The 12,257-nt window shown below is 44.5% G+C and overlaps 1 protein-coding gene across 1 annotated transcript in view; it reads right to left on the bottom strand.

The window, feature by feature from the left end:
• Positions 1 to 1,707, bottom strand: part of scfd2 (sec1 family domain containing 2) — a 220,171-nt gene extending 218,464 nt beyond the window's left edge. The window contains exons 1-2 of the mRNA XM_072439422.1: positions 894 to 1,707; positions 633 to 801 (exon numbers count right to left, since the gene is read on the bottom strand). Coding sequence (XP_072295523.1) covers positions 633 to 801; positions 894 to 1,707 — 983 coding nt within the window. The remainder of the gene's footprint in view (positions 1 to 632; positions 802 to 893) is intronic.
• Between the last annotated feature and the right edge of the window lie 10,550 nt (positions 1,708 to 12,257).

Genomic DNA, 12,257 nt, shown 5'->3' with positions numbered 1-12,257 from the left:
AGGCTTTTCTCAGCAAAAACAGCCTTTGCTGCGGTTGTTTTTGTTATTAAAACAGTCTGTAAATGGTTGTGATTTGAAATTTGGTTGAAAATTTGGAAAAATTGGTTGAAGTTGAAATTGAAATTGGTGAAATTTTAGAGCAGTGGCTCTTCTGTCCGACCGGTCATTCCCCACTTGGCAACTCGGCCATTCCCCACAGGTTAAGAACTACTGATTTAAATTGTCAGTTTAATAAATATGCTTTATTTGAATAATCATTATTAACTGGATTATATTTTTCATGGTTTTCAGCCATCAATGCATTATCACTCTATATTTGTTATTGTTTAAGAGAATGTGTTTTCTATAATGAATGCATAATTCAATCCCCTGGCTGACAGAAAACGACACAAAGTCAGTCTATCAAACAAAAGCTAAAGCAGTCCAGAGAGGATTATAAAGGATAATCGTATCAATTCAAAACTCATATGTCATTTACAAAAAATAAAGAATTGGACAATTTAATAGCCACTGTTTTGTTTTTTGTTTTAATCTAAATTCAAACAATAGACTTATCGATTTGTGTTACTAGATAAACCTGAAATCACCTTTATCTTTAATCTACAATTAGACTCCACGTGTGACGCACTTACTCTAATTGTGCCAAACATCCGGGCGCCAGGATGTTCTGGGTTTGCGGACTGCGCTGTAAAGTCGTCAGCTCCAGCATGTCGACCTGCACGTCCGTCACATGACCAGGTAAAGGCTTCAGCACCGTCAGAATCTTCTCCACCAGATTGTCACCATGATGACCTACAGCTCCTAATTATACAGAGAAACATGTTATTAATGCACATTACCTAGACTATTCAGCAAAATAGCACTGCAGCATTCAAACTCTCTTGGACCATTACCTGTCAGGTCCATTGTCCTGTCAATAAATATGACCGATGCTTTTTTCTGAGCTGTCTTTCTCCTGTTCTTGGCTTGTGGGTGACTGGCCAACTCTCCAGCGATGATGCGACTCATGGGACCAACAGCAAAACTCTCTTCTCTCGTCCCTGTCGCTTCAAACATTGAATTCAAGGCTGAGGCCAGGTTTTTCAGTTCAAATTGCAGTTCGGCCGGAAGGGAATTCATATCTAAATCGACCAGGCTTCCAAATCTCTTCTTCTCTGGGCGTTTGGCGTTGATAGTTTCCAGATCGGGGGCAAGAAGTGGGAAGAGGTGAGCAAAGTGTGGCGTGAGGATGAGCTGCTGTGACACCGGTGCAAACACCACAGGGACGTGCATCACTTCAGCTGTAAAGTTCATGTTCCCCATCCACTCGCAAAGCTTTTCCTCGAACTGCTCGAACACGGGATTCCCCTCCATCTCTGCGGTCACTTTGTTGGCGACCAGGTGCACGGAGTGGGCGACGGCAGTGACCACGACGCAGTACTGGAAGTGGCTCAGAGAGATGATGTCTTTGATGATGTCGACAGTTCTGCCCATCAGCACCGAGCTCACCACGAACACGGCCTTCGGGTCCTCGGCACCGCACGATTCGAAGCTGGAAAACTGCTTTAGATTTTTGGCTCCAGCCTCGAATAGCGACGCGGCTCCGTTGCTCCAGTGCAGAGCCTCAGCGCACGGGTCATCCATGAAAACAACCGCTTTCTTTACCTTCGACAAGACTTTTGCCCACGTCTGCAGCGGGAACTGCGCGTACTCTTCCCCCGGGAACATGGTGACGGCTCCGGGCAGGTTCCGTGCTGCGGCTGGATATAATATAAAAGATATAAAAGAGAAATGTCATGAGAGTTGGAGCAAAACAAACACACGAGTCTCGCAAAGGTGACGTGTCAGCGGCGTGTCGCGGGATGAATACGTCACGCGTTGCTATGACAGCGGCATCCAGAGTAGGAAGACTCTGGAAGAGTCCGAAAATAAACTTTTTGTTCATTTGCAGGAGGTATAATGTACATTTTTCATCTGTTTTGAAGGTATATGTATTTTATTTATTGAATAAAACAGTATTATTACTGTTAAAATGTTAAAACTATTTAGTTATTCACAGTTAAGTGAATGTGACACATGAGGCGCCTCTCAGAAGTGGAAATAAAGTTACTTTTTAACATTTCATATTTTTGCTTGATACGTTTTAAACAGAAAACAATGCAAAACAATCAAATAAATATTATTATTATAATATTTTATCTAAATACCAAAATCACATAACAGCTGTGACTGTGAGCCTCCTGCACTGCTGATGACCAGCCGTGATCACATGATCCGTTGCCATGGAGAGCATGGGCTTAATGTTACATTTGCCCTGGACTTAATGTTACAGCAGAGGCCTCTGCTGTAGGCCTCTGCTGAAGGCCGGTGCTGTAGGCCTGTGCTGTGGGCCTGTGCTGTAGGCCTGTGCTGTAGGCCTCTGTGCTGTGGGCCTGTGCTGTGGGCCTGTGCTGTAGGCCTCTGTGCTGTAGGCCTCTGTGCTGTGGGCCTGTGTTGTAGGCCTCTGTGCAGTAGGCCTCTGTGCTGTGGGCCTGTGCTGTAGACTCTGCTGTAGGCTGTGCTGTGGGCCTGTGCTGTAGGCCTGTGCTGTAGGCTCTGCTGTAGGCTGTGCTGTGGGCCTGTGCTGTAGACTCTGCTGTAGGCTGTGCTGTGGGCCTGTGCTGTAGGCTCTGCTGTAGGCTGTGCTGTGGGCCTGTGCTGTAGACTCTGCTGTAGGCTGTGCTGTGGGCCTGTGCTGTAGGCCTGTGCTGTAGGCCTCTGCTGTATCCTCTGCTGTAGCCTCTGCTGTGGGCCTGTGCTGTAGGCTCTGCTGTAGGCCTCTATGTAGACCTCTGCTGTAGACTCTGCTGTAAGCCTCTGCTGTAGCCTCTGCTGTAGGCTCTGCTGTAGGCCTCTATGTAGACCTCTGCTGTAGGCTCTGCTGTAGGCCTCTATGTAGGCCTGTGCTGTAGGCCTCTGCTGTAGCCTCTGCTGTAGGCCTGTGCTGTGGGCCTGTACTGTAGGCTCTGCTGTAGGCCTCTACAAACGTAGGCTGCATTTGAACTTGCTTTCAATGTATTTATAAAAAAGAGGCTACTGAGAGCAAAATTTTGTTCAGGATTTCACAACCAGATCCAGATCTTCCAGCCCTGACGTCATGTGGTTCATTTATGTATCATCTTCCTTAATTGTGCATTTTTAGCCTCTAAATTTGTGCCTTTTGACAGAAATATGCAAAATCATTCGCCGCTGTGGTCTGTCATTGCTTTGATGTGTTTTGTCCCTGTTCTGTGATGTCTACGTCTGGTATTGGCACAAATGGGAATTCAGTGTTTTCAGTGTTTGTGTTTCATCTAGTCCCACGTGTGACTCAAAAGTAATGTACACAAGAAGGTTAATACACCTACAAATATAGATATTCTTATCTTTCCTTCAAACCACCACCTTCGCTTAATTATGATTAATGACTTATTATTAATAGAAGTACATAGAGAATTATTCTGGTTTTCACAACTAAATGGTGCTATGTGATTGATTGCTTTTGATATTAACAGTTGTGCAACGTGACACGGGCGACTTAGCTGAAGGCTGCAGTCCAAAACACTCACCACTGAATAGAGGAGAGAGATGGAAGAAGGAGGAATGAGGACCTCAATCAGAAGAAAAGCAGCAGAGAATCACCAAATGGAAAACCATAAAGAAAACCTGGTAAGATGTGTTTATAATGAGGGTCAGGGTCAGGGTCAGGGTCAGGGTCAGGTCACAGAGAGCAGGGGACTGCACAAAACAACTACATATGGATGGAAACCTCAACCTTTTGGAGGGAATATTTTTTACCACACTGAGGTCTTTCCCCTGAGCTTGCGCCTGTCAGATCCTATGAACCTGAGAATAATCTTCTACAGCATTCTACATTTATATCATAAACACCGCGATAGAAAACACAACGACACAACTCTCCAATCCTCTCTAAAGGTGTCGACATTACAGATAGAGTTTCACTCAGGTCTCAGGAGGCCTATCGCCCCAAAACAGAGACAAATGCGGCAGGCTACGAGACGCTGGGTCCGTCTGGAGATTCTTAGATAAAAAGTAAACTGAAGAAGATCAAAAGGTGTCTCTCATTTCTCAGGTGGACAGTTGCAGCCGACATGAAGAGAAGCGTGTTCGACCTTCCTCTGCCTCTGACTCATGCCGTTTATTTCCCAGGTTGGTGTTGTCATCGCCAGTGCCTTCTCATCTTGTTCTCTGTGATAACTGGTGCCCAGAGGAGGAGGCAGCTGGTCCTCTCTATTCGTCACAACCACTATCTGGATCATGCCATCTGTTTGCTGTGATCCTGCGTTGGGCTCAGCATATTAGAGTCGAGCTGGCAGGGGAATCCACACTGTTGTCGGAAACAGAAGCTTAAGTGTGTCTGTGCAAAGCCGACAAAGTGGAATTCCAGAGAAGGTGCCATCACACATTGATGCTTGTATTTATAGATACATAATGACATGACCGGTGGTGTGGGATCATTTTGTATGTTCGTGTCATGTGTGAAATGGTATGACCTCGATGACAAACAGAAGAAAGGTTCGGGCGGAGAGCGGCGCAAACAGCTGCAGCATTTTGTTTAGCAGTGGCTGAAATGTAAATATGTGCCAGTAGAAGAGTTGAAGTTGAATGATAGTTTTGGCAGTTTTGTTGCATATTGAGTTTTGTTTCAAGAGACAAACAATAGCTCTTCTTTTTTCAGAAAGAGCATTTAGCGTGAAGCATATTATGGGCAAGTGAGATGTGATTATGATGCAGTTTCCCATTTTTCTTATTCGTAATGGAGGTAAAATGGTAGTTGTTATGTCGGCAGAAATAGCAGTAGCAGTAATAGCACTAATACCTAATGTTAAAGGTGCACAATGCAACTTTTTTGTCTCCATGGAGTTGTTATTGCTTTGCCTAGAGCAGGCATGTCCAAACTAGGGCCCGGGGGCCAAATGCGGCCCTCAGACAATTTTTTGTTGGCCCTCCAGCTTCCTGCTATGTCGACCCAAACAACAACAAGTACTATTTACTGTGAAATTGTGAAAATGCAGGCATATTGATGATATACCAACCTAATATTAATGTTCTAGATCTAATTCAAGGTGTGGAGGCTCATCGCAATGACGTCAAATGCAAAATTTCGAATGATTCACATTGTCATTCAACAAATTCGACATTGTCAAGTTGTTTGTGGCCCTCGGCCCCGATTAAGTTTCAAAATGCGGCCCTTGGTGAAAAAAGTTTGGACACCCCTGGCCTAGAGTGTCACGCCGTGGCCTTAAATATATACAATATTTACATTCTACTGTTAGCAGGGACACCTCACCACAGATCTGACACAGAAACAGAAGCACATTACAAAGGGAGGGAGGGCGGGGCTGTTCGGCTGCTATAACTTTTCCACTTCTGCATCTTTTACAGTGTTTTCCTTTGTCAAAGAACCTCTCTTCTGAAGCCTTGTGTCGTGTTTTCACTGGTGGTGTGTGTGTGTACGTTATCGGGTCACATCTGATAAAATCCTGCTTTGAGCTGAGTGACAATAGTCTGTACTGAAGCAAGACATATTCTACTTTATTACATGAAAAGTGAAGTACTGCCCCTCACTCACTGCTGTACTGTGAGATATTCCAGGCACAGCAATAACATCTCTATGAAGACAAAGCAGGTGGGGGACCGTCAGGTGGTGTCACTAGTGTCTGTTTGAAATCTCATCTATTTATGAAACCAAAGTGTCGAAGGTGTCGCCACAACTTTTATTTATGGATTCACATTTATAGAATGACATCACGGATAGGAGAGTTACAATGTGTCTTCAAGCATGTGGTGAGTGGGCTCTTCACGGGCTTTGGAGTGGAGATGTTGATTTAAGCCTTTGGGAACAGGGACTCTACATGCTTCACAGTGTTACCGGGCTCTCCATGTGCGCAGGGGCCTCCTGGCATGTTTCTAAATAGTAGAGTAGAGTAGTATAGTAGAGTACGCACCTCTCCTCTAAATATAGAATGAGGACAGTGTGTCTTCTTCTGAGTGATTTTGACCATAGAAAGCTGTCATAATTTAGTTCCATTATGGCTGAAGATGCAGAGTTTATGTCCTGCTTCTGTGTTTTCAGGGAAGAACAGCCTGTGGTTGTTTACCTCTGTTTGTGTTGTTGGCCTCTTCTGTACAGATAGAGGTTGATTTTACTTCAGGCTTATGTGTTTTTTTTAACCTTTATGTAACGTTATGAGAAAACTCACTGAGATCAAATTGTGTTTTCTCAGAGCGACCTGAGAGCGACTGTAGCACATCATAAACACATTTACTCCTAAGCACCATGATCGAAAGCATTGCAATAGGACTGAACAGGACATTTGATCAGACAATGTTCATAAGATTCTTTTTTTTGTGTGAAAATCTCTTCCAAGAAAGCAGCTCATCCATGTCATTCAATTCCATTTAGGTTTGTAACGCCCAAAATCACAACAGCAGTTTCCTCCAGGGACGAAGGTGAAAAAACAGAATGTTCATAGGGACTTGGCAATGTCCCAGCATCCCATGTCCTTAGACAAATGTCCCAGCATCCCATGTCCTTAGACAAATGTCCCAGCATCCCGTGTCCTTAGACAAATGTCCCAGCATCCCGTGTCCTTAGACAAATGTCCCAGCATCCCGTGTCCTTAGACAAATGTCCCAGCATCCCGTGTCCTTAGACAAATGTCCCAAGCTCCTGTGTCCTTAGCCAAATGTCCCAAGCTCCTGTGTCCTTAGACAAATGTCCCAGCATCCCGTGTCCTTAGACAAATGTCCCAGCATCCCGTGTCCTTAGACAAATGTCCCAGCATCCTGTGTCCTTAGACATATGTCCCAGCATCCCATGTCCTTAGACATATGTCCCAGCATCCCGTGTCCTTAGACATGTCCTTAGACAAATGTCCCAGCATCCCGTGTCCTTAGACAAATGTCCCAGCATCCCGTGTCCTTAGACAAATGTCCCAGCATCCCGTGTCCTTAGACAAATGTCCCAAGCTCCTGTGTCCTTAGACAAATGTCCCAAGCTCCTGTGTCCTTAGACAAATGTCCCAGCATCCCGTGTCCTTAGACAAATGTCCCAGCATCCCGTGTCCTTAGACAAATGTCCCAGCATCCTGTGTCCTTAGACATATGTCCCAGCATCCCATGTCCTTAGACATATGTCCCAGCATCCCGTGTCCTTAGACATGTCCTTAGACAAATGTCCCAGCATCCCGTGTCCTTAGACAAATGTCCCAGCATCCTGTGTCCTTAGACAAATGTCCCAGCATCCCGTGTCCTTAGACAAATGTCCCAGCATCCCGTGTCCTTAGACATATGTCCCAGCATCCCGTGTCCTTAGACAAACGTCCCAGCGTCCCGTGTCCTTAGACAAATGTCCCAGCGTCCCATGTCCTTAGACCCTCCTTCTCGGCCGGGAAAAACTACCAAACCTCTTTGGGAAAAAGTAGAAACCTGGAGGAGTTCCACATGAAGGAGAGATCTGACTCCCTCAGATGGACAGGAGGACACGGGATAGACAGTGGAACTGGAGCCTCAGGAGGAGAACCAGTTCTTCCAGGCAGATGAAGAACCGTTCATATGGAGTAGAGACAGTTTTTCCAGCCAGTTGAGGAGCAGATGCATCCACAGGTCATCCATGTGCCTGTCCCACTCCCGGGGGGAGTAGGAAAAGAGAAGAAAAGACAATGAACAGATTGCAAGTGAAATTAAATATGAAATATTGTTTATATGAAGTATTCAGAAGAAGAGGATAGTGCTCAAGCTGCCATACTTCCCCCAGCACAGTTGCTCCTAGGGCAGGGGAGCTGACACTGTAGGTTTATATTTCTGTTCCTAACTGTCCTGACCATGAGCTCTTTCAAAGAGGAACGTTTTAACCCTGGACTTAAATGAAGAGACTGTGTCGGCCTCTTTAACATGGACCGGAGCTGATTCCAGAACACAGGAGCGCTTCCTCCTACTGAGCTTTTAGAGACTCTTGGCACCATCAGAGGTACAGCATTTTGAGAGCGAAGTGCTCTGTTTGGATGATGTGGTTCTGTAGCATCTCTGAGGCAGGATGGGGCCATGGCATGTACAGCTTTGTAAGTCAGGAGGAGAATTTGATTTGAGCCAGTGAAGAGACTCCAGCACCGGTGTAATGTGCTTGAAACATTGAGTTCACAAACGTATAGAACTTGACTCCATCTGTCGTCTGCTCGGTTACATAAGCTTAAGCAAAAACTAAAATGACTTAGTCTTTAAACTGTGATTGGCATGAAAATAGAAGCACACATCTCTCTCTCTCCTCTCTCTTTATCTCTCTCTCTCTCTCTCTCTCTCTTTATCTGTCACTCTCTCTCTCTCTCTCCCTCTCTCTCTCTCTCTCTCTCTCTCTCTCTCCTCTCTCTTTATCTCTCTCTCTCTCCTCCCTCTCCCTCTCTTTATCTGTCCCTCTCTCTCTCTCTCTCCCTCTCTTTATCTGTCCCTCTCTCTCTCCCTGTCACTCTCTTTATCTGTCCCTCTCTCTCTCTCTCTCTCTCTCTCTCTCTCCCTCTCTCTCTCTCGCTCTCCCTCTCCCTCTCTTCATCTGTCTCTCTCTCTCTCTCTCTCTCTCTCTCTCTCTCTCTCTCTCTCTCTCTCTCTCCCTCTCTCTCTCTCGCTCTCCCTCTCCCTCTCTTTATCTGTCTCTCTCTCTCCCTCTCTCTCTCTCCCTCTCTCTCTCTCTCCCTCTCTCTCTCTCTCTCTCTCTCTCTCTCTCTCTCTTTATCTGTCTCTCTCTCTCTCCCTCTCCCTCTCTTTATCTGTCCCTCTTTCTCTCTCTCCCTCTCCCTCTCTTTATCTGTCTCTCTCCCTCTCCCTCTCTGTATCTGTCTCTCTCTCTCCCTCTCCCTCTCTTTATCTGTCCCTCTCTCTCTCTCTCTCTCTCTCTCTCTCTCTCCCTCTCTCTCTCTCTCTCTCTCTCTCTCTCTCTCCCTCTCTCTCTCTCGCTCTCCCTCTCCCTCTCTTTATCTGTCTCTCTCTCTCCCTCTCTCTCTCTCCCTCTCTCTCTCTCTCCCTCTCTCTCTCTCTCCCTCTCTCTCTCTCTCTCTCTCTCTCTTTATCTGTCTCTCTCTCTCTCCCTCTCCCTCTCTTTATCTGTCCCTCTTTCTCTCTCTCCCTCTCCCTCTCTTTATCTGTCTCTCTCCCTCTCTGTATCTGTCTCTCTCTCTCCCTCTCCCTCTCTTTATCTGTCCCTCTTTCTCTCTCTCTCTCTCCCTCTCCCTCTCTTTATCTGTCTCTCTCTCTCCCTCTCCCTCTCTGTATCTGTCTCTCTCTCTCCCTCTCCCTCTCTTTATCTGTCCCTCTTTCTCTCTCTCTCTCTCCCTCTCCCTCTCTTTATCTGTCTCTCTCCCTCTCCCTCTCTTTATCTGTCCCTCTGTCTCTCTCTCCTGCTGATTAAGTCTTTGTGACAGAAAGAGGTTAGTGTCTCATCTGTCTGAGTGTGCGCTCGACAGTTCCGGTGAGGAGACTTTAAAGGCCGCTTTGGTGAAGAAGAGATGACCTAGAAAATAGTTTTAAAACATGTAAATGGAGCTACGTGGTGGCACTGAGGCCAGTAAGATTAGGACATGTCAATGTGCTGTTTGATGACTCTTATGTAAGTCATAGCATCATTAGAGCGTTTAAAAGGATCAGCATTTTAGAGCAGGGAATACCGCACCTTTTTACATCGTTTTGGCCGCGGTGCGACTTATACGACTCTAAACTGAGTTGTTTAGATGTGGCACAGAGGAGGTAACACTGTTAGCATGTTCTTTATCTGAATAACTTTTAACGTGTTACTTTAACATACCAGACACTTACCACAGTTCTGTCTGTGTGTCATGTAGCTGAAGGTGTTAGCGTTAGCATACGTCATGTAGCTGAAGGTGTTAGCGTTAGCATACGTCATGTAGCTGAAGGTGTTAGCGTTAGCATATGTCATGTAGCTGAAGGTGTTAGCGTTAGCATACGTACACCTATTCACCATGTTCTCTAATCATCATTTTAAACTGCATTTCAAGATGAAATGTCTGTTCTTGGTTTTGGATTGTCTCAAATAAATTTCCCCCAAAAATGCAACTTATACTCCTGTGCGACTTATATGCGTTTTTTTCTTCTCTACTAAGCATTTTTTGGCCGACTTATATTCAAATAAACATCATACATCATAAAAATAAGGTTCTCATAATCACAAGTAATAGTAGTAGTTTTAATAATTGTAGTTGTAGAAGTTATTGTTGTAGTAATTGTAGTAGTAGCAGTAGTAATATCAGTAGTAGTAGTATTTGAGGAAGTATTCAGTAAACGTTAAGTGCAACTATTTAAAATTCCTTTCCTTTTTACTCAACAAAATGTAACGTTGTCAGTTTAGGGTATCAATAAAGTCAAGTTATTAAAAAGTGACCATAGTAGTAAGTTAGAAAGTAAAAGTTAAGTCAAATAAGTGGTACATTGGAGGCATGGCATGTGGACCATTTCTCTTGATACTTACCATCCGATCTAATCTTCAGCAGATGTCATGACCCCTGCAGAAGTTTGGACCAAGATCACTGAACCAGAAGAAGCAGAAACTATATCTCATTGTATGTTTTTTACGATTAGGAGCAAAAGTCACTGTCACACGGCGTTAACACTGACATTATCTTACTATGCAGGCTTCATCATCCGCAGAGGGCAGAGCTACTCATCTCTTCACCTGATTCCATGTGTCCCTCTGATCCCTGTAAGTGACCTTGGTGCTATAAATAGAAACGCAATGGATAGAGCTGGGTTTCAAAAGCAGGAGGCAATAGGGACGAGGCGCATGCACAGTTCTGAAGCAATGTCTCTCACAAGTGAGCGAGGTGGGAGGAGTCAGTGCTGCAAAGTGCCTCTCATTATACTTTACAAATCAATTGATTGAGCTCTTTTGCATGGCATCCACATGACAATAACAAATCAAATAGTGGCATATTGGGAAATCAAACTCAAACTGGAAATATCATTAAAATGTAACTGAAGAGGCCATGTCCGAAATCGATTACATTTGCTGTAATTGTTATGTTTCAGATGACATTATATCACTCTGTAGGACAATAATATGTAATATTGTTATAACTAAAATAAATATATATACCCATTTTTATATACCCAGATTTTGCAGTGGGGTCCCAAGTGTATGACATGCTTCTTTTGGGGGTCCTGGTCTGAAAAGTGTGGTAACCCCTGGTCTAATTGTTCATCATCATTTCATGAAGTACAACAGAACAGTATTTTAGGATGATCCCAGACAGAGTGACCCCAGGAAACCCCTGAGGAGCTGCTCCTCTGCAGCTGCACATGACGGATGTGCTGTGCGTGTGTGTGTGGAGCTGCAGCACATGTCATAATAAATAAAGGCGTGTGGTTGAAGGACAGAGGTGAACTTCCTGTGTCTGTTTGTGCTGCGGCACAATCATGTTCACACACTCACTGAAAACTCTCCAGCTCTTTGAGGACCATGTGGGTGACTGTGAATATGGAGGTTTATGGGCAGTTCGAGGGTTAAGGTTGTGCATTCTGCAAACGCATGTGTCAAAGGGATGCATCTGTTCAGGATTAGGTATTGGGTCTAGAAGAATGGATCATTCACAGATGGCGCTATATCATATTGTTCATGATATATGGTTGTTTTCAGGGCAACGTGATGTTTGGAATATCTTAATATAATTCATGTGCACTGCTACTTAGTTTGGAAAATTCATCTTCAGCTTCTTTTTATTCATTTCTTTATTTCTTTTAATTAACTTTTCTTTTTTCTTTTTTTCAGATTTTGAACATTTGTATTTATTTTTGAAAGATTCATGCAAGTGATTTTTGGAATTGGTTTCTATTTTGGGCTTCCCTTGAGACCAGTAAAGGACTTTGACCCAGTTCAAAGGATCAACTTAGGTTCATTAAACAGATCATTTTAAATAAACTGATATGATTAACGCTGATAAACGCATATGATTCTAATCCAAACCATTTGTCCTCCTGCTGCAATCTGTCTCCACTAATGTCTCCTCTTATGTTGCACTGCTGCTGATTTCCCTTGCATTATGTTCATTCATGTCGGCTTTACCCACTGTAAAGTAGTGTAAAATGGGGGGTGAGAGTGAAGGGAGGACATGCAGTAAATAGTCAGAGTCAGGAATCAAACTCACGACACTGCTGCTGCTGCTGCTGCAGAAGCTGCTGCTGCTGCTGCTGCTGCTGCTGCTGCTGCGGCTGCGGCTGCTGCTGCTGCTGCTGCTGCT

The sequence above is a fragment of the Eucyclogobius newberryi genome, unplaced genomic scaffold (genome assembly GCF_026437365.1).
Source record: "Eucyclogobius newberryi isolate DKJ021-1_F unplaced genomic scaffold, fEucNew1.0.hap1 SCAF_9, whole genome shotgun sequence".
In the NCBI taxonomy this organism is placed as follows: domain Eukaryota; kingdom Metazoa; phylum Chordata; class Actinopteri; order Gobiiformes; family Gobiidae; genus Eucyclogobius; species Eucyclogobius newberryi.
The sequence above is the reverse complement of the archived record's forward strand: the minus strand, read 5'-3'. Positions and strand labels throughout refer to the sequence as shown.